General features: G+C 54.4%; 1 protein-coding gene across 4 annotated transcripts; it reads left to right on the top strand.

Annotated features, from left to right (window-relative positions):
* Positions 1 to 397: 397 nt before the first annotated feature.
* On the top strand, positions 398 to 15987 carry ZSCAN18 (zinc finger and SCAN domain containing 18). Of its 4 annotated transcripts, none has more exons than XM_030912670.1 (7): positions 398 to 580; positions 9648 to 10171; positions 10872 to 11021; positions 12310 to 12398; positions 12709 to 12811; positions 13451 to 13543; positions 14339 to 15987. In XM_030912670.1, the coding sequence occupies exons 2-7, from the start codon at positions 9769 to 9771 to the stop codon at positions 15148 to 15150; spliced, it is 1650 nt and encodes a 549-aa protein (XP_030768530.1). In that variant the 5' UTR covers positions 398 to 580; positions 9648 to 9768; the 3' UTR covers positions 15151 to 15987. The 4 variants fall into 4 exon arrangements, with proteins under 4 accessions (XP_030768530.1, XP_010385270.1, XP_010385271.1 ...); XM_010386968.2 differs by having other exon boundaries at positions 14336 to 15987; XM_010386969.2 differs by having other exon boundaries at positions 469 to 639; positions 14336 to 15987.
* Positions 15988 to 21252: the final 5265 nt, after the last annotated feature.

The raw sequence follows: 21252 nt of genomic DNA, 5'->3' as shown, positions 1-21252 counted from the left end.
CTCTGGGTCTCCACCTCTTGTCTCCCCAGTACTGGGTCTGCCAGTCCCTGTCTCCGTATCTGTCCAGATCTGTCTAAGCCTCGAGTGCTCCTCTTCTCTGGGTCTCTCTTTTTTTGAGCCTGAGCTGGTCTGTCCTTTTCCGTGTCCGTCTCTGTACATCTCTGTTTCTGGGACCCCAGGGCGTCTTGGTCTGCCCCCGAACGTCTGTGGGTCTTCATGCTTCTCTCCCTCCCGGTCTGCAAGTCTTTTTGTCTCTGTTTCTCTGTTTCTCACCGTCTTTGTTTCTCGGGTCTCTGGTTGTCAGGGGGCTATTATTTACCCGCTTGTTTACCTCGTTGCCATGGTGCCCAAGATGACGCAGGCGCCGGAGTGGGCGGGACGCCAGGAGACCACGCTCGCGTTTGATTGGCCGTGAGCCCTGTCACGGCTCCCTTGCTCGCCCCCCTTCGCCTCACGGTCTCGCGGCATTGTGGGAATCGTAGTCCGCGGTGAGGCCCAGTGCGCAGGCGCAGTTTGCCGGCCGCCATCGCGCACTGGGGCTCCGGGCGGCTGGGACCGGCCTGGGGCAGCTGCGCAGCAGGTGGGTAGGTCCCGGGGCCGCAGCGCGGGGGTCAGGGAGCGACCCCGATGGGGCAGACGGTGAGGACGCCTCTGGGGGCAGCGTTGGCGGAAGGGGCCAGGGTGTTCCCGGGGTTGGGGTGCGAGCCCTCGCTGTGCATCCAGCAGGCCGAGGGTCTGGCAGCCCTCGCGTGGAGTGCGGGGCAGGGGCCAGGTCCCCTCGGGAATGGGGCTGAGATCAGGATCGGTGAGGGGCCCTGCAGGCGGGTAGGGAACTAGTGCAACCCCCACCCAGTGTAGGCTCTGGGAGGGGAGGCGCTTAGGGGACCCTGTGGGTGGGAGACCAGGAAGGGGCGGCTCCTGTTGGGGAAGAGATGGGGGAAGGGGAGGCTCCTGATGAGGGAGAAAGCGGGGAGGGGGAAGCTGCTGAGGGGGAAGAAAGCGGGGAAGGAGAGTCTCCTGAGGGGGGAGAAAAGGGGGACTGGGAGGCTTCTGAGTGGGGAAGAGGAGGGAGGGGGAGGCTCCTGAAGGGAAGAGGGGAGGAAGTGGGGGCTGAGGGTGTGAGGGTGTCCCTGGTTGGGGGAAGCTGGGCAGGCTGTGGCCCCAGGGGCTGGAGCAGGGAAGGGGTGGAGGGCGCGGGGACCAAAGGGGAGCCTAGGATGGGCATTGTCTCTCTTGCCCCCACCCTTGGGAGATCTTGCCTCTCCTCGGTGACCTGGGGGTGGGTTCTGTTTGAGTTAGGTACTGCGCCCACCTCGGAGACCCCTCTCGTGGAAGAGGCAAGAGTGGAGTTACTGGCTTCAGGCCTGACTCGGGGAGTTGGGGTGGGGGCCTGACTCACCCTCCCATCACTCCTTCCCCATCTCCTTTCTCTCACCCTCCCCGGTTCCTCCTTCCTTTTCCCAGTCCCCCCACCCGCTTCCATACTGTCCGGCTTTCCCTGCTCCTGCTCCTTCCTCTCCTTTCTCCTCTCTCCTTGCTTCCTTCCCTCCCCTCTTCCCTCATTTTTGTCTGCCCTCCTTCCACTTTCGCATATATGCACCTGTGTCCTTGCTGACTCCTGGGGGAGGCTGAGTGGCACAGTCACTTGGTTCCATATCACCTCCTCGGTTCCATGTCACCTCTTCCATCCCATCGTGTCCTGCAGATGGTTTCCTGCCCTGGAGTCACAGCAGGGCCACATGTCGAATCGAGTTGCTGTTTTCTCTGCATGATGCTTGAATCTGTGACTTCCTGGGTATTTCTGGCCTTGGGCTTTTGGGGAGCCTAGGCCAGTTGCGCAGGACCTCTCTCTGGTTCTGTGTGTCCTGGTGAGTGGATCAGGGACCACAAAAGGCAGCTGAGATGTGAACGACGACCCTCACTCCATGTTTTTTCGTTCTTTTGAAAGCACCTTTACCCCCCCCCTTTTTTTTTTTTTTTGAGGCAGAGTCTCACTCTGTCGCCGGGGCTGGAGTGCAGTGGCCGGATCTCAGCTCACTGCAAGCTCCGCCTCCCAGGTTTACGCCATTCTCCTGCCTCAGCCTCCCGAGTAGCTGGGACTACAGGCGCCCGCCACTTCGCCCGGCTAGTTTTTTTGTATTTTTAGTAGAGACGGGGTTTCACCGTGTTAGCCAGGATGGTCTCGATCTCCTGACCTCGTGATCCGCCCGTCTCGGCCTCCCAAAGTGCTGGGATTACAGGCTTGAGCCACCGCGCCCGGCCCTTTACCCCCTTTTATAATGAGTGAGTGATCTGTGGATGAAGCCAGGGCAGACCCTGCGAATATCCGGCGACCCATCGAGAACCATGCCCCATGCATTGAGCTTCCCTGGCTGATCCTCAGGCCCGTGGCTGTGGGGTGGTTTGCTAGACCCTGCCGATGAGTGGGGTGGGATGGAGAGCTGTGACAAATATTCCTCAGGTGGCCAGGGCTGGGCCCACGGAGGGCCAGACCAGGCTTGAGCTCTGCTCAGCCTGGGATGAAGGGGATTTGCCACAGGACTCTGGAGACCCACCAGGCTTGGGGCCCCTCAGCTCAGCCACCCCTCACCCACCGTGGCTCCCTCTGCCTCAGCTTCTGTATTCCAGGCCTCTGGGTGCGGCAAAGCCTACAGGACTGGCTCAAGACTTGTGCAGACTGGCCGGGCGCGGTGGTTCGCGCCTGTCATCCCAGCACTTTGGGAGGCCGAGGCAGGCGGATCACGAGGTCAGGAGATAGAGGCCATCCTGGCTAACACAGTGAAACCCCGTCTCTACTAAAAATACAAAAAAATTAGCCGGCCGTGGTGGTGGGCGCCTGTGGTCCCACTTACTCAGGAGGCTGAGGCAGGAGAATGGTGTGAACCCAGAGGCGGAGCTTGCAGTGAGCCGAGATTGCACCACTGCACTCCAGCCAGGGTGACAGAGCGAGACAAAAAAAAAAAAAACTTGTGCAGACTGCTTCATTTGCTGAGACTGGGGGGCTGGGCTCCAGGAAAATCGTATCTGAGGCAAATCCTGGACGGTCCCAAGATTTGGGGGATGGAGGTTTGCCCAGTGACCAAGCCAGACTCCAGAAAGGTGTGGCCTCATTCAAGCAGGCTGTGGCAGGAAAGGGTCCCAGTGGTATCTCTTTTTTGTTTGTTTTTGAGACACAGGCTCATTCTCTCCCCCAGGCTGGAGTGCAGTAGCCAATCATATATCACTACAGCCTCCAACCCCTGGGCTCAAGCAATCCTCCTGCCTAACACTCCCCAGGCTGTGGGATTATAGATGTTCGCTGCCGCACCTGCCCCGGTGAGATCTCTAAGAGAAGAGTCCTTCTGACAGTGTGACCAGGGATGGTGCTGAAGGAGGCAAGAAGACACAAGGCCAGAGATTTCTGGAGGCTCCTCAGATGGCCTCATCCTCCTGGCTGTGGGCATCAGGGTCCCAGTAGGAAGGGAGATGAACATGGAGAGGCTGTTTTCACAGGACGCAGCAGCTTCCTTGCAGTTGGGCATTTTAGGAGACCCCTGGTTCCATGGAAGCCTCTGCTTTGCAGGTGAATGGAGGGAGGGGAGGCAGAGGTGGCTTCCCAGAGAGGCTCACAGGGGAAGGGCACAGAGGAGAGGAGCTCCCGTGCCTGTCCCCAGCGGCTGACGTGTCCCCCACTGTCTTGGCCAGTGACCCAGCCAGAGGATGTCCCATCCTCCCCACCTCATCCCACCCCTGCCAATGGCTGAGGACCCTTGCTCATTCTACCTAGACCCCGATGCCTCCACCATGCTCAGAGCTGGGAAGCTGGAGCAGGAGGAGAGGGGCTGGGGGGAGCTGGCTGGGACCTGCCCACTGTGGAGGCCATGAGGGCTAGAGGGGAGGGCTGGCAGGAAGCCTCTTAAAGGGTGGGCTTATGGGCCTGGTGGGGGAATGACAAGTGGCAGCATCACTTTGCAGGTGGGGTTCCAGCCTTAGTGCTTGCCTGCCTCATGCCTCTGTTTCCCCACCTGCACCTTGGGGCTGCTTCTGGTTCCTACCCCTCTGGGATTGTGAGGTTCTGATGAGGGAAGGTTCTGTGCACACACATTATGGAGCTCACAATTTGTTTTGTGGAGACAGGTTCTCTGCAAGGTGAACGTGCCTCTGGCGTGCTAAGAAAGCCAAAATTACATGCCCTCAGGACCACACCTCTGTCCATGCACCAAGTAGAGCTCTGTGCCTCCATTGCCAGGGGGTTAGAGCTGGCATCACGCTTCCCATCAGGAGAGGCTCCAGAACAGGGGTTAGCATACCCACCTGCAGGCTAGCAGTGACCTGTTTTCTTTGTATTTATTAGAGACAGGGTCTTGCTGTGTTGCTCATGCTGGAATACAGTGGCACAAACTGTGGCTCACTGCAGCCTCCAACTCCTGGGATTAAGGGGTCCTCCCTCCTTAGCCTCCCACACAGCTGGGACCACAGGTGTGAGCCACCATGCCTGGCTATTTTTTTTTTTTTTTTTTTTTTTGCAACAGGGTCTCACTCTGTCACCCAGGCTGCAGTGCAGTGTTGTGATCACAGCTCACTGCAGCCTTCACCTCCTGAGTTCAGGTAATCCTCCAACCTCAGTCTCCAGAGTAGCCGGGACTACAGGCATGCAGCACCGTGCCCAGCTAATTTTTCTGTTTGTTGTAGAAACGAGGTGTTGGCATGTTGCCCAGGCTGTTCTCAAGCTCCTGGGCTCAAGCTGTCCACCCCCCTTGGCCTCCCAAAGTACTGGAATTACAGGTGTGAGCCACCATGCCTGGCCACCTGTTTTTGTAAATGAGGGTGTGTAAGAACATGCCAAACCTGTGGGTACACACAGGGCTCTGGCTCCTTACTTGCCACAAGGGAGAGTTGAGTAGTTGAAACTGAGACTGACTGGCCCTTTATATCTGCTACTCTCTGTTCTTGGAAGATGAATAAGAGGATGTATTTCTTTTCTTTTTGGCGGGGGGGATGGTGTCTCGCTCTGTCGCCCAGGCTGGAGTGCAGTGGCGCAGTCTCGGCTCACTGCAAGCTCCACCTCCTGGGTTCACGCCATTCTCCTGCCTCAGCTTCCTGAGTAGCTGGGACTACAGGCGCCTGCCACTATGCCTGGCTAATTTATTTATTTTTTTGTATTTGTAGTAGAGACAGGATTTCACTGTGTTAGCCAGGATGGTCTCGATCTCCTGACCTCGTGATCTGCCTGCCTCAGCCTCCCAAAAGAGAGGATGTATTTCTAGTCCCAAGGGAAAGAAACCGTTTTTAAGTGGGTTTCTGAACTCAGAAGTCCAATTTAAAAAATGGTTGAAGGCTGGGTGCAGTGGCTCATGCCTGTAATCCTGGCACTTTGGGAGGCCGAGGCGGGTGGATCACTTGAGGTCAGCAGTTAGAGACCAACCTGGCCAACATGGTGAAACCCCATCTGTACTAAAAATACAAAAATTAGCTGGATGTGTTGGCGAATGCCTATAACCCCCGTGACTCAGGAGGCTGAGGGAGGAGAATTGCTTGAACCCAGGAGGTGGAAGTTGCGATGAGCTGACGTTGCCGCAGCGCTCCACCCTGGGCGACAGGGCGAGACTCTGTCTCCAAAAATAAAAGAGATCGCATTAGATGTAAGAAACATTAGAGCATTACCTGTGACCAAAAGACAGCATGGAGTGAAAAGACAAGCCACAGATGGGGACAGTGGCAAGATGGAGCCAGACAGGGAACTCGTTAACTAGTTCATAGAGCTGTAAAGAAAAAGTCACGGGAAAGTGGGCAGTTTACCCACCTTCAGAGATTAAATCATGAGAAAGCGCTCAGTCACAGAGCAGGTGCTCGGGTCTGAGGGTCCTCTGGCAGGGGGTGGAGTGTGTGAGGAGAGGGCACCCTGGCGGGGGCTGCCGTAAGTAGGTGACGGTCGTGAGGTTGTCCCCCGTGCCCTAGCTATCCTGCTTCTCCATATTTCCTTTAAATAGATCAGAAAGGACCCCACAGAGATGGACATGAGGGTCCACAACGGCCAAAAACAAATGAGGCACAGGCTGCGTACCCCTCAGCAGAACTGCACTGTTTGTGCAGTCCGCACGCACTGAGCCAGCTCTGCCCAGGCCTAGGGACCTGCCTGTGAAGAACCCTTAGTCTCCTGGGTACCATTCCAGTCTGGGAGGCGGTCAGTAGGGAGGTAAAAGGCGGAGGCAGTGAGCAGTGAGCAGGTGTCGGGTGGGGGCGTGCAAGGAGTGCAGAGGAAAGGTCTCCCAAAGGGGCCAGCTGAGAGCTCAGACCTATGAAGTAACAAAAGGGTGGGGCTGGGTGCGGTGACTCACGTCTGTAATCGCATCGCTTTGGGAGGCCCAGGCAGGCATATCCCTTGAGTCCAGAAGTTACACACCAGCCTGAGCAACATAGTGAGATCCCTGTCTCTCCAAAAAAAAAAAAATTAAAAATCAGCCAGGTGTGGGTAATGTACACCTTTAGTCCAAGCTACTCGAGAGGCTGCGGTGGGAGGATCACTTGAGCTCAGGAGGTTGAGGCTGCAGTAAGCTATGATCATACCACTGCACTCCACCCTGTGTTTAAAAAAAAAAAAAAGCGTGGGGAGCCGGGCGTGGTGGCTCATGCCTGTAATCCCAGCACTTTGGGAGGCCAAGATGGGTGGATCATGAGGTCAGGAGATCGAGACCATCCTGGCTAACACGGTGAAACCCTGTCTCTACTAAAAAATACAAAAAAAAAAAGGGCGGGGGGGTCCGGGCGTGGTGGTGGGTGCCTGTAGTCCTAGCTACTCGGGAGGTTGAGGCAGGAGAATGTCATGAACCCGGGAGGTGGAGCTTGCAGTGAACCGAGATCGTGCCACTGCGCTCCAGCCTGGGCAACAGAAAAGGTAGAGGTATCGTGGTGGTGGTGATGGCATGACATGGGTCTGTTTTGCTTAAGTGGAAGCTTGTGTAAAATGTCTTCCAACAGCACTTAGAGTTCTGCAGTTCCCTTTAAACTCTGCTAGCCACAGAGAGAGAGGTTGACAGTTGATTCTCTGCAAACTTCTGGTTTTTTCTCTTTCTTTTTTTTTTTTTTTTTTGACAGAGTCTTGCTCTGTCACCCAGGCTGGAGTGCAGTGACACGATCTCAGCTCACTACAGCCTCCAGCTCCCAGGTTCAAGAGATCCTCCTGCCTCAGGCCTCCTGAGTAGCTGGAATTACAGGTGCCCACCACCACACCTGGCTAATTTTTTTTTTTATTTTTAGTAGAGAGGGAGTTTTACCATGTTGACTAGGCTGGTCTTGAACTCCTGACCTCAGGTGATCTGCCTGCCTCGGCCTCCCAAAGTGCCGGGATTACAGGCATGAGCCACTGTGCCCAGCCCTGTTTCTTTGTTTTGTTTTGTTTTTTAAACAGCTTATTAATTTATATACCATGAAGTTTACCTATTTAAAGTGGACAGTTCATTGGTTTTTAATATACAGTACTCACCATTGAGCATTTTCACCACCCAAAGAAGAAATCCTGTACCCATTAGCAGTCCCTCCTCATTCCCCCAAATCGCAGCCCCTGGCAACAGCTGGTCTACATTTTGTCTCTATAGATTTGCCTCTTCTAGGTGTTTCATTTCTGTGGAATCACACACCCTGCCCCACCCCACAGCAGCGAGGTCTTTGCGCCCCATATCCTGTTGGAGCAGAACCTGACAACCTGAGGGCTCACAGCACCTGGCCTGGTGCGGTTGACTCTGGTTTTCCCTGTAAAACTAGGCTTCCTGCAGCTGTGGGAAGTCCCCTCCCAGCTGGCTCTGTGGACCTTCAGACCCAGGCGGGTCCTGGGAGAAGCTGGACAGCTGCAGTTCACACCCTTGTGTGTCCGTAGCCAGTGACATGAGAGCCTGAGGCCGACGGGAGGCCTGGGCAGCTCTGACCCGCTGGGTTCTGTTTAGTGAGCTCATTGTTGGTGCACAGTTAAAATCAAGGGAGCTCATCCTGAATACCGGCTCCACTTGAATGATGGGGCCGCCCTGTGTGCGGGGATTCAACTGAGGTTGGGGCACGGATTGGCAGGACCTGAACTCTCCCAGTCATTGTGGTCTCCCCCACCCCCCACCCCCCGTTGTCACTGCTCCTGGGTACTTCCTGCCCCTCCTGCCTGGTTCTGTGGATGCTTTGGTAGAGGCCTACATTCTGCACCATTTCCAGAAACGGGGGTTGTTCAGTGGCCTCCAGAGGGGGCCCCCCACTCCCTACGCTTTTTTCTAAATAATTTCATTTCAGATTTGTGGTGGTTTTAACTGCACGAACAGTCTTCACACAGCTCCTTCATGTTATTAGAAATTGACATCCCCCTAATATATCTTTTTTTTGGGGGGGGGAGGGGACAGAGTCTCACCGTCGCCCAGGCTGGAGTGCAGTGGCACAATCTCTGCTCAATGCAACCTCTGCCTCAGGGTTCAAGCAGTCCTCCTGCCTCAGCCTCCCAAGTAGCTGGGAATACAGGCGCCTACCACCACGCCCAGCTCATTTTTGTATTTTTAGTAGAGATGGGGTTTCGCCAGGTTGGTCAGGCTGGTCTCAAACTCCTGACCTCAAGTGATCCACCTGCCTCGGCCTCCCAAAGTGCTGGGATTACAGGCGTGAGCCATCGCACCTGGCCCACATAATATATCTTTTAAATGTAAACAGACCTTGCATTTCTGGTATAAACACAAATCTAGAATGAAGCATAAAGCATGCATGGTTACGATGGGTTTACTAATATTTTAAGGGTTTTTTGTTTTTTGTTTTTTTTTGAGATGGAGCTTCGCTCTTGTTGCCCAGGCTGGAGTGGAATGGCACGATCTCGGCTCACTGCAACCTCCGCCTCACGGGTTCAAGCAATTCTCCTACCTCAGCCTCCCAAGTACCTGGGATTAGAGGCATGCGCCACCACGCCCAACTAATTTTATATTTTTAGTACAGATGGGGTTTTTCCATGTTGGTCAGGCTGGTCTTGAACTCCTGACCTCAGGTTGTCCACCTGTCTCGGCCTTCCAAAGTGCTGGGATTATGGGCGTGAGCCACCGCGCCAGGCCTATTTCAAGGTTTTTACATGTAGGTTTACATAGAGATTGTCAAGTAATTTTTCATTTTCATCCTATTCATGACTGATTTTTTTAAAATTGTGGTAATGAGGCTGGGTGCAGTGGCTCACACCTGTAATCCCAGCACCTTGGGAGGCTGAGGCAGGTGGATCATTTGAGGTCAGGAGTTTGAGACCAGCCTGGCCAACATGGTGACACCCCATCTCTACTAAAAATACAAAAAGTAGCTGGATGTGGTAGTGCATGCTTGTAATTCCAGCTACTGGGGAGACTGAGGCAGCAGAATCGCTTGAACCTGGGAGGTGGAGGTTGCATTGAGCTGAGATTGCGCCACTGCACTCCAGCTTGGGTGACAGAGGGAGACTCAGTCTCAAAGAAAAAAAAATATCTGGTAAAGCACAGAATGAGTTACCCTCCACTTAGATGCTACTTTTTATCTACACAAGTACAACACTGAGGTTCGGATGCCTAACAAGCAGGTTTCTTGGAAGTCTGCATGAACTCTGGGTATGGTGTCTTTGTTCTCTGGCAGCTGGGGTGGCTGTGCCCTGGCCTTATGCAAGGCCATTGTCTTGTCCGTGTCCTCTGCAGGTCTGTGGGTTCTGGCACCATCTGAGTCCCCTGGCCATCTAGTCATCCCTGGCACCTCTGCTTTGGAGCCACTTTGTCCCCGATTAGACACAGTCACATTTTCCAGTGCCGTTTTGGAAAGATGCTGCCTTTGGAGAAGGCGTTTGCCTCCCCCAGGAGCTCCCCAACCCCCCTGGATCTGCCCACGCCAGGGTCAGCAGCCGGAGTCCAGCAGGAAGAACCCGAGACCATCCCTGAGAGGACCCCTGCTGACCTGGAGTTCTCCCGCCTGCGTTTCCGAGAATTTGTCTACCAGGAGGCTGCCGGGCCCCACCAGACTCTGGCCCGCCTGCATGAGCTGTGCCGCCAGTGGCTGATGCCTGAGGCGCGCTCCAAGGAGCAGATGCTGGAGCTGCTGGTGCTGGAGCAGTTCCTGGGCATCCTGCCTGATAAGGTCCGGCCCTGGGTGGTGGCACAGTACCCTGAGAGCTGCAAGAAGGCAGCCTCCCTGGTGGAGGGCCTCGCTGATGTCCTGGAAGAGCCAGGTGGGCTGCCCCAGAGGAGAAGCATGGCTCAGAGGAGATGGGGAAGGGGTCCTGGAAGGCCCTAAAAGCCAAGCCATGGCTTGCCTGAGATAATTAAGTTTCCCACGCTGGTGAAGCAGCTCCTTGGTCCTCAGGGGCCAGGACAGTTGCTTGGGCTCCTGCCTTCACATCTGCCTTCTGGATGTAAGGAAGCCAGAAGAATGAGGGAAAGGGACCAGCCTCTTTTTTATTTTTTTGAGGCAGAGTCTTCGCTCTGTCACCAGGCTGGAGTTCAGTGGCGCAATCTCAGCTCACTGCAACCTCTACCTCCTGGGTTCAAGCAATTCTCCTGCCTCAGCCTCTCAAGTAGCTGGGATTACAGGTGCCCACCATGACGCCCAGCTAATGTTTGTATTTTTAGTAAAGATGGGGTTTCACCATGTTGGCCAGGATGGTATCGATCTCCTGACCTTGTGATCTGCCCACCTCGGCCTCCCAAAGTGCTGGGATTACAGTTGTGAGCCACTGCACCCAGCCCAGCCTCTTAACAGTAAATATTCTGGGTGCTTTGCAGGCCAGAGGTCTCCTGGTCCAAGGATGAGGGTGCAGGATGGGTCGTGATGGGGCCCTGGAGCCTTCAGGTCCCTGTGGTTTAACTGTGTGATTGTTGTTGGCGCGTGTCCTGACCTCTTGGGGTCACAGGTCCCTCCACTGTTGACAGGGATGCTGCTGGGCTCCCCTGCGGGCTCATCCTCAATTCTTAGCGATGGAGTGTACGAGAGGCACATGGACCCTCTGCTGCTACCAGGCGAACTCGAGAGCGCCAGCCAGGCCCCCGGAGCTGGGGAGATCCCAGCACCTTCTGAGACACGTGAGTGCCCAGTCAGCCTGGCAGCCTCTGCTGGGCCTTAGGTGGTGGGCAGAGGCCTGTGGTTGGGAGAGGGCAGGAGGGCAGCCAGGGAGTCAGGGGCCCCATGGTCCACGCTATCCTTGGGACTTCCTCCTATAGTTCCTCTGAATGTTAGACATTGTTTATTAAATTAGTCTTCAGAGATTATGCAGATAATCCATACTTGCCACAAATAGTGAAAAAGCATCAATACATAAAGAAAAGAGTCTCCCAACCCCCCACCATGCACCCTCTGAAAATAAAGGGTCTCGAGTGTCCTGATGCACGTCCCTCATGTCTCCCTGCACATCACACATGCACATTCAGGGCCTGGGGTCGGGCTCCCTGTGTATGGTGTGCTGTGTCTGAGTGCTTGCTGTTCAGATGGGGTGGGTCCTCCAGGCTGTGGTTGGGTCTGGTTCTTTAGTTGCCCAGCATCACGTGCTTAGCCCATCTCCATCCTAGAGGTGGACTCTCTGCCCCTTGGAGTGAAGCTGCCATGACACCTCCTGACTTGTGTGCCCCATATGTGAGGCTCTGGGCACTGTGGGTGGGCTCCTCAGGACCGCTGGGCAAATGGTGTGTGAGTTCAACATTTCACATAAAATAGAAACTTCCATGTGGTTTTCCAGAGGTTTTGTGGCTGTTCATCACCAGCATGGGAGGCGCCCACTGGCCTGGATGCAGCCCAGCACTATGTGGTGTTGCTTTTTAGGATTTGCACGAAGGCCAGGCACGGCGCCTCATGCCTGTAATCACAGCACTTTGGGAGGCCAAGGCAGGCAGATCACTTGAGCCCAGGCATTCGAGACCAGCCTGGGCAACATAGGGAGACCCCATCTCTACAAAAAATACCAAAATTAGCTGGGTGTGCACTTGTAGTCCCACCTACTGGGGAGGCTGAGGTGCGAGGATCACTTGAGTCCAGGAGGTGGAGGGTGCAGTGAGCCAAGATCGTGCCACTGCACTCCAGCCTGGGTGACAGAGCAAGACCCTGTCTTTAAAAAACAAACAAACCAAAAAAAAAAAAAAAAAAAAGATTTCCACGAATCTACTGGACTTGAATGGGCATCCCTGGGGCCACCCAAGCCCTGTGGCCACCGCCCTGCTTTGTAAATCAGGGACAGATGTGGTGTCCATTGAGCCTTGGGTGCTGCTGTCATATAAGCACACTGGGGCCTGTGTGGGAGTCAGTGGGGACTCCTTGACCCTTGGGGGAACCTAGCCACAGGGAGCTCGTTACCTCAGCTCTGCCTCCCCCTCTCCCCAGCCTGGCTTTCTCCAGACTCCCTGTTTCTGGAACAGAGGAGGGTCAGAGAAGCAAGGACCGAAGAGGCCAGCCCTGCCAACACCGAGCAGGTGGGTGGGCATGAGTCCCAGGGTGAGGGGCCTGGCCTCAGCTTAGAGGCATTCCCCTCCCCATCACCAGTGCTCAGCAGAGGGCTGTGGCCCCAATGTCCACAGCGCGGAGGCCTAGAACCCAACCTGGTGGGAGCATGAGGGCGGAATCTTTGTGGTGCGAAGGGGGCTGCCTCCTGCAGTGCACCTGGGTTGGAGCCCCTGACCGGGGCTGACTCCTAGCCGGCTCCTGTGGCTGTGGGGCTGTGGCGGGTCCTCCCTTCTCTAGGGCAGGTGGAAGGTCTCAGCCATGGCTGTACGGCTATTTCAGAAGCTGAAGTCCTTTCCAGAGGAGCCTCAGCACCTGGAGGAGTGGGGCCACCTGGACCCTGCCGAGGAGAACCTGAAGAGCTACCGGAAGCTGCTCCTGTGGGGTGAGACTCACCTGCCTCGGGCTCACACCTCACTCCCCAACCCCTCTCGCAGGGGTTGGTGCAGGAAACTGTGACCCCAGGGGCTTTGGCTGGGACACTGTAATGTCTTACATGGATTTGAACTTGCACGTGTTTGAGCTTGAATGTATTTGCCGAAGCCCCCACCCTTTCTGATCTAAACATCTGAGTTCTGCCCAGGCCCTGCCTGTAGAACTGAAGCCTCGGAATTTGGAAAGGCCTCCTGGCCCCAAGGCGCCGACATTGCCACCCTCCTTGCCCAGAGATGGGGCCTCACCTGCATGGCCTGGTCAAGGGTCTCCTCTTTTGTAGACATTCTTGCCCCAGAAACCCTCCTTTTAGGGAGGTCCCCCCACTCAGACTCCTGAGCATTTTTTTGTCTTAATGTCTTTAACTTTGTTTTCCCTGAGTTCTGCCTCTGCCTGCCCTGTCGCCCTTCCAGCCTTTCCTTCTTTGCTTCACTGTCCAGGGGCCTGACAGGGAGGTGGCCTTGGTGGGGGTCCCAGTGCAGAGAAGAGGAGGTGGGCTGCAGCCTGCCCTGGCTGGTCCACAACACACGACGCCCATCAGCTATTCTGTGTTGATGCCTCTTTCATTTCTTTGTTTTTTATCCCCACTCAGGGTATCAGCTTTCTCAGCCTGATGCTGCCTCCAGGCTGGACACTGAGGAACTCCGGTTGGTGGAAAGAGATCCACAAGGAAGCGGTGTCCCAGGTGAGGTTGGGTTGAATTGGTGTTAGGACCGGGTGGGGTTTGCTTTTTCTTCAGAGGCTGAGGGGTCCCCTCCCAGTGCCATCAGCCCCAGCAAAGACCTCAGCATTGACTGCTTCACCATTTTCCCACCACCATGTCAGAGTGGGGCAGAAATCCAGTTACATCCATGGTCTCTTGCTGCATGACAGATCACTCCAAGACTTGGTCAGTGGAAACGGCAGTGGTGTTAGTTGCCAGGATCTGTGTATGGGTCCCAGGGGGTGGCCGTTCTGCCGCATTGGAGGTTCTGTGTCAGCACACCAACGAGAACACGTAGAGGTGGACTTGGGGTGGAGGGCCCCGGGTGCCTGTCACCAGGGAGCTTGTCGCTGGGGGACTTGGCCATAGCTATTGACACCGCTCTCTTCGCTGGCAGCTGGGCCCCTCCCTCCAGGAGGGTGCGCTCTGAGCAGGCTCTGCTTGCATCGTGCATCTCGTGGCCAAGCTAGTGGACGGGTGGAGACCTCCAAAGGCGCGGTTTCCAGAGCCCTGGCTCAGTGGGGCTGTCCTTCCTGTCCTGTCGGTGGCCTCCATTGTTGGAGGCCTCCAGGTCCCACATCTGCAGCAGCAGGCGTGGGGCACGTGCTGCAGGGCAGCCTGGGAGGGACAGCGCTGCTTCCAAACAGCTGTGAGCCCCGCGGGGATACAGAGCCCGGAGCCCTGTGTCCTGTTCCGGCAACGGAGGCTCGGCTGGGTCCTCCGCTCCCTGGCCCTGGGCGGGGCGCTCACTCTAGGGCTCTGACCTTGTTCCAGAAGGCGGGAGGCAGCAGGAGACCGCTGGGTGCGCCTGCGAGGAGGCCGCCCCTGCGCGGGTGCTGCCTGAGCTGCCAACGGAGGTGCCCCCAGGGGACGCCCTTGCCGATCCCCCGTCGGGCACCACTGAGGAGGAGGTAGAGCAGCCTGGGAAGGCCCCGGACCCGCAGGACCCGCAGGGCCCCCAGGACCCGCAGGACCCGCAGGACCCCCAGGATCCGCAAGAACCCCAGGACCCGCAGGACCCGCAGGACCCCCAGGACCCCCAGGACGCGGAGTCCGGCTCTTCCTCCGAATCGCAGAGGCAGTCCGTCATCCAGCAGCCTGCCCCGGACAGGGGCGCGGCGAGGCTGGGAACCAAGAGGCCGCACCCTGAGGATGGCGATGGGCAGAGCCTCGAGGGCGTCTCCGGCGACGGGCAGAGCCTCGAGGGCGTCTCCGGCGCTGGCCACAGCACAGGGCTCGCGGCTGGGCAGGGCCCTGGGGCTGACGAGCCGGGCTTGTCCCGCGGGAAGCCCTACGCCTGCGGGGAGTGCGGGGAGGCCTTCGCGTGGCTCTCGCACCTCATGGAGCACCACAGCAGCCATGGCGGCCGGAAGCGCTACGCCTGTCAAGGCTGCTGGAAGACCTTCCACTTCAGCCTGGCCCTAGCCGAGCACCAGAAGACCCACGAGAAGGAGAAAAGCTACGCGCTGGGGGGCGCCCGGGGTCCCCAACCGTCCACCCGCGAAGCCCAGGCAGGGGCTAGGGCGGGCGGGCCCCCGGAGAGCGGGGAGGGCGAGGCTCTCCCCGCACCCCCAGAGGCGCAGAGGTGAGCCGCTGTGCTGTCGGGAGGGGCCGCCTTGCCGGCCGGGAATCCCAGACGAGGCATCGGGCCCTTCCACGCCCCTGGGTGGCGGCTTCCTGTGGTGTCTGTGGACGTCATCTGCCTGTGCCCCGAATCCGCCCCTGAGGCTAAGCGCTCCCAACGAGAAGGGTCCACGGGAAGCCCTCACCTCTGTAAACACACCCTGGCAGCGCTCGCATCCGAGGGGAGCCGCCGGATGTGGAAGAAGACTCGGCTTTCCTGCAGCCATTTAGTGCCGCCCCACGCTAGGTTATTTGATTGTGCAGTGTAGAGTTGCCTTAAAGTGCGTGATCTGCCAGTGCTTTCTTCAAGTCACCCTTGCCCCGATTCCTCCTGTTTGCGCTCCCCAGGGTTGCTCAAGTGGAAATTTTGTCAACTGTTTAGCCTTTTCGTACTTCCGTGACGTCAACTTCACTTCTAATCTGCAAAAGCAGAAGCTGTTTCCTAGTTTACCTCACGTGTCTTTCTTTACCTGTATGGAGTAGCTCTCAGAGATCACAGAAATGCTTGCAGCATAAGGCAGGGTTTTCAGACCGTGGGTCCCAGCCCATTAGTTAAAATGGGAAATCAATTAGCAAGTGGCCACCAGCATTACACAGCAATGAATCGGAATAAAGAATGCATCATGTAGTAAAGGCAAATACTGTTTTGTGAAACTTTTCACCCATACATCTAAATGTGAGAACTGGTTGCAATGTAAGAGACGTAGTTCTTGCTGGGAAGTTGTGATCAAAATAAGTTGAAAATGCCAATAAAGATCTGTCTGTCTGAGCAAAGGAGAGTAAACTCCTTGGGCTACATAAGGTGATCTTTTGATTGATTGTATTTATTCTCAGATTACAGCATTATTCCCATTGCCTGCGCATAAACTTAATTGCTCCCTGCTCATAAACTTAACTGCTCCCTGTAGATACAGAAACTGGTGCCTCTTTTCCTGTCACTGTGTTTGAGCAGGCAGTCTGTTGTAATGACCCCCAAATCACAGAGGCTTAACATAATATTTATTCATGGGCTGAGCGTGGTGGCTCACACCTGTAATCCCAGCACTTTGGGAGGCCGAGGCAGGTGGATCATGAGGTCAGAAGTTTGAGACCAGCCTGGCCAAATGGTGAAACCCCGTCTCTACTAAAAATACAAAAAATGAGCTGGGCATGGTGGCAGGCACCTGTAATCCCAGCTACTCAGGAGGCTGAGGCAGGGAGGCAGAGGTTGCAGTGAGCCAAGATCGCACCACTGCACTCCTGCCTGGGGGACAGAGCGAGAATCCATCTCATAAAAAAAAAAAGAAAAAGGCTAAAATGTAGCCTCTCATTTCTCAGCCGAACCTGTGAATTAACCTTCTTGCACTGCCACAGGGAGCATCCCCTGAGATGTGTCCCACTCAGCTCTCAGGCTGTGGGTGATTGTCATTTGTTATTATAGGGCCCCACCCTCTATCTTCAGTTTCCCATCTCTTGTCTCATTTAGTGCACAGCCAGATGTCTATGCCTTTTTTTTTTTTTTTTAAGTTTTTTATTTGGAAATAATTACAAACATATTTTTAAAAGGCACAAGAATTAAAATAGTGCACAGATCATTCACACACCCTCACCCAGACCCACCTATTAACATTCGACCCTGCTTACCTATGGCCTGCTTGTGTGCGCCTTCCACCACCCCATCCAGGGTGTACGGTGTCCACATTCCTCCTGTCAGTGATGTTCTCTTTGCTCACCTGGTTAGAGTGCAATTTTCCCACTGTATAGCTAACTGGGGCCAAATGCAGAGGCTTACACCTGTAATCTCAGCACTTGGAAGGCTGAAGCTGGGCGTAGTTGTGCATACCTGCAGTCCCAGCTACTTGGGAGGCTGAGGTGGGAGGATGGCTTGAACCTAGGAGGTCGAGGTTGCAGTGAACTGAGATCGAGCCACTGCACTCCAGCCTGGGTGACAGAGCAAGACCCTGTCTCAAAAAAAGAATATAGTTAACTTTTTCTCCTTTTAATGAATAAGAATCGGTGGGAAGAGACTTTAAGATCATGTAAATATCAATGATCTTCAGTTGTCACAAAAAGATTAAAGATAAGGCAAATATCCTGCTCCTCATCAAAACTTCCCCCTAAATTTGGCTTTCATTTCTCATTCTTGCCTGAATCCATCATTACCAGGGTGGTGATTTTCCAACACCAGCCCTCCCTCCATGCTGACCAGCTGGCCCTCAGCATCCTACTGCCAGCCAGCACTCTTCTTCTCCCCAAGAATTTGTCTTTATTATTGGAATGGACTCGAGGATTTCTGTTTATTCAGTGTTTTATAACTAGCTGCTGATCTTATTTTGGTGCTCAAGTTGCCCTAGATGAGGCCAGTGAGACTCCCTTCAGTTGACTCCTGTATCCTCGTGACATGCCCCCCCACTTTTTTTTTTTTAAGTGCTTATTTGCTTTTTGGTGTAGTAGGATGTTCTAAGCCCATCTCCTTTCTACCCTTCCTCAGCCCTGAAATTGGCCATGTCTTCGAAGAACTGGTTCCTTTTAGTGGGTAATGGCATTAGAGACCAAGATAGGGAGCCAGTTGAGGTGTCTCCTGCTGAGCTATGAAATATATGACTGCACATAGGTCCCACACAAAGGTGTGTCTGTGCACATGCACATACGTATCCAGTAAGACCTCCAACTCAATCTGTGACTCCCTCCAGCCCATATTTGTATGTGTCTTCTTTAACACTAAGAACGCTGACACCCCAAAATTCAGCATTTTACTAATTCGATGAATCCTTTTTTTTCTTTTTTTTTTGAGACGGAGTCTCGCTCTGTCGCCCAGGTTGGAGTGCAGTGGCCGGATCTCAGCTCACTGCAAGCTCCGCCTCCCGGGTTCAGGCCATTCTCCTGCCTCAGCCTCCCGAGTAGCTGGGACTACAGGTGCCCACCACCTCACCCGGCTAGTTTTTTGTATTTTTTTAGTAGAGACGGGGTTTCACCGTGTTAGCCAAGATGGTCTCGATCTCCTGACCTCGTGATCCGCCCGTCTTGGCCTCCCAAAGTGCTGGGGTTACAGGCTTGAGCCACCGTGCCCGGCCTCAATGAATCTTAAAATAACTCTAATATAGTTTCAGAATTTCTTTTCCCAAACCACTACCAAAAGCAAACCGATTGAGATTTTGGGATTTGTTTGCTGTTCCCCTACCACTACCACCCTGCCCAGGATGTAAGGAGCACAAATGGATGTTTTATTAAGCTAGATATTTCCACTTGTTAACCTCAGGGGCAACTGGGCTGGTTCAGGCATTTGGGGCAGTGGGTCTCAGCTCCCATACAAAAGCGCAGCAACATGGACCAGCAAGAAAGACAGGTGGGGTGAGGCAGGAGAGGGTGGCTCAGGTCTGTCCAGTGGAGTTGGCAGGGATGGGATGTGTGCAAAAGGACACAGACTCTCTGGGGGGCAAGGGAAAGCCCCAGGCAGGCTGGCAGTGAAGAGGGGTAGAGTTCAGGGTGGGTTTATACAGGGTGTTGGAAGGTAGCTGTGTTCTCAATAAGTAGAAAAAGCAAATGAGAGATGGAAACCTGGAAAGGTGGGAATACATTTCAATGGGAAAATGCTTAAACACCCTCTGGTACGAGCTGAATTGTGTCCCCCACTAAATGTCGTATGTTGAAGCCTTAGCCCACAATCTGGTATGTGGAGACAAGGCCTTTAGGGAGGTAAATAGGCTAAATGAGGTCACTGGAGTGGGGCCTGCATCCAATAGGACTAGTGTCCTTATAAGAAAAGCAAGAGGCTGGGCGAGGTGACTCACACTTATAACCCCAGCACTTTAGGAGGCTGAGGTGGGAGGATCCCTTGAACCCAGGAGCCAGCCTGGGCAACACAGCTAGACCTCATCTCTACAAACTTAAAAATGAGGTGGGTGTAGTGGTATGTGTCTGTAGTCTCAGCTGTGTGGGGGGCTGAGGTGGGAGGATGGCATGAGCCCTGGAGGTCAAAGCTGCAATGAGCTATGATACACCATGCACTCCAACCTGGGTGACAGAGCAAGACACTCTCAAAAAAGGAGAGGGAGGACCAGGCGCAGTGGCTCACACCTATACCAGAACTTTGGGAGACCGAGGCAGGTAGATTACCTGAGGTCAGGAGTTCGAGACCAGTCTGGCCAATATGGCAAAACCCTGTCTCTACTAAAAATACAAAAAATTGGCTGGGTGCGGTGGCTCACGCCTATAATCTCAGCACTTTGGGAGGCCGAGGCGGGTGGATCACAAGGTCAGAAGATCGAGACCAACCTGGTTAACACGGTGAAACCGTCTCTACTAAAAATACAACAACAACAACAACAAATTAGCCGGGCCTGTAGTCCCAGCTACTCAGGAGGCTGAGGCAGGAGAATGGCACAAACCCGGGGGGTGGAGCTTGCAGTGAGCTGAGATCCGGCCACTGCACTCCAGCCTGGGCGACAGAGCAAGACTCCGTCTCAAAAAAAAAAAAAAAAAAAAAAAAAGAACCTTGTTCTGTCACCCAGGCTGGAGTACAGTGGTGCAATGTTAGCTTACTGGAACCTCTGCCTCCTGGGTTCAAGCAATTCTTTCACCATGGTGTCCTGAATAGCTGGTATTACAGGCCCCTGCCACCGTGTCCGGCTAATTTTTGTATTTTTAGTAGAGATGGGGTTTCACCATGTTGGCCAGACTGGTCTCAAACCCCTGGCCTCAAGTGATCTGCCTGCCTCGGCCTCCCAAAGTGCTAGGATTACAGGTGTGAGCCAGTGTGCCCGGCCATGGGCTTTTATAATAAAGTTCATTTTTCACCTTTTTGAAAAGAATTATCCCAATTATGTAAAAGTTAAAAACACACAGATGTGGCCGGGCGCTGTGGCTCACGCCTGTAATCCCAGCACTTTGACAGGCCCAGCTGGGAGGATCACCTGAGGTCAGGAGTTCAAGACCAGCTTGGCCACCACGGTGAAACCCTGACTCTAGTATAAATACAAAAAAATTACCCAGGCATGGTGGTGTGTGCCTGTAGTCCCAGCTACTCAAGAGGCTGAGGCACAAGAATTGCTTGAACCCAGAGGTAGAGGTTGCACTGAGCCGAGATCGTGCCACTGCACTCCAGCCTAGGCAACAGAATATTCCTTTTGACATCTCAGTGTATTTATGTCTCCCAGTCATTTTTCAGGGTATGAGATGTGAGTATAATGTGTTTGGTATGTATATAGTCCGCGCACATTCTCATTGTAAGCATGTCTCTTGGGTGCCATGAAGAAATGAGTGAGGTGTTTGATGGGTCTTGGGAATACCCTGTGGACTTCCTTCAGGCAGATGCAGAACAGGACAGGGTGCTGTGCTTTTGATGCAAAGAAAGGCAGATACTCCATTCTGCCTACCCTGAGCCCAGTGAAAAGTCAGTGATTTATTAATAGCTGTTCCTTCAACCTGAGAGGCTCCTGGGATGGGGCCACACTTGGGAACTATGGGCTTCGCAAAGGAACCGCTTCAGGAAGTTTGGGCACAATTCTCACTTGAGGCTTCCAGGTCTGTTTCAGAATCACCCAGTGCCTTGGCGTACAGATTACCAACCCAAGCAAGCTCCCAGGTTTCACACCCTCCACCTTCAGGTGGTTTTCACTCACATCAAAATGGGAGATCCACCACCCTTGGCAGTGCTGGGTTCTGTCTTCCCAGTGTCCATACAGAAGTCTCCAAGACAAGGGTTGCTGGAACCAGGGGTCAATCCAGATTTGTTGGGCCTGAGGCTCACACATCTGCAGGGTCCCTCTTCAGAAGAATAATTCAAAATTACAAAGATAAAATTAGGTGCTTGTTCTTGAAGGGAGCCCTGAAAAGTGAGGGAACTAGAGTTTCAGCTTACTTTCATGGCAAATCCACAAAGCCAGAGCCTCAAAACATAGTGCAGGCCAGCCTTCCCTCAACCCGAAAGAACCTGAATTTGTGGAAAGGTTTCCAGATGTCTCAATGAAATGAACAGCTTTCCAAAGCCCAGCCTCCGGCTGACCAGGTAGCTCCTGAGAGACGGGCTCCTGAGGGACCAATCACATGCAATGGGGGCAACTGCCAGGGAAATCTGCTCAGTGAGAGGG

Source organism: Rhinopithecus roxellana, chromosome 12, assembly GCF_007565055.1.
Source record: "Rhinopithecus roxellana isolate Shanxi Qingling chromosome 12, ASM756505v1, whole genome shotgun sequence".
NCBI classification, from domain to species: Eukaryota; Metazoa; Chordata; class Mammalia; order Primates; family Cercopithecidae; genus Rhinopithecus; species Rhinopithecus roxellana.
The sequence above is the reverse complement of the archived record's forward strand: the minus strand, read 5'-3'. Positions and strand labels throughout refer to the sequence as shown.

What these genes read in the sequence shown, in the direction of transcription:
- ZSCAN18 (XM_010386968.2), top strand. Translation starts at nt 9,769, where the DNA reads ATGCTGCCTTTGGAGAAGGCGTTTGCCTCCCCCAGGAGCTCCCCAACC. An exon ending in CCCAGCACCTTCTGAGACAC is followed by an intron (nt 11,022 to 12,309) that starts GTGAGTGCCCAG and finishes CCCTCTCCCCAG; the next exon opens with CCTGGCTTTCTCCAGACTCC. An exon ending in ACAAGGAAGCGGTGTCCCAG is followed by an intron (nt 13,544 to 14,335) that starts GTGAGGTTGGGT and finishes ACCTTGTTCCAG; the next exon opens with AAGGCGGGAGGCAGCAGGAG.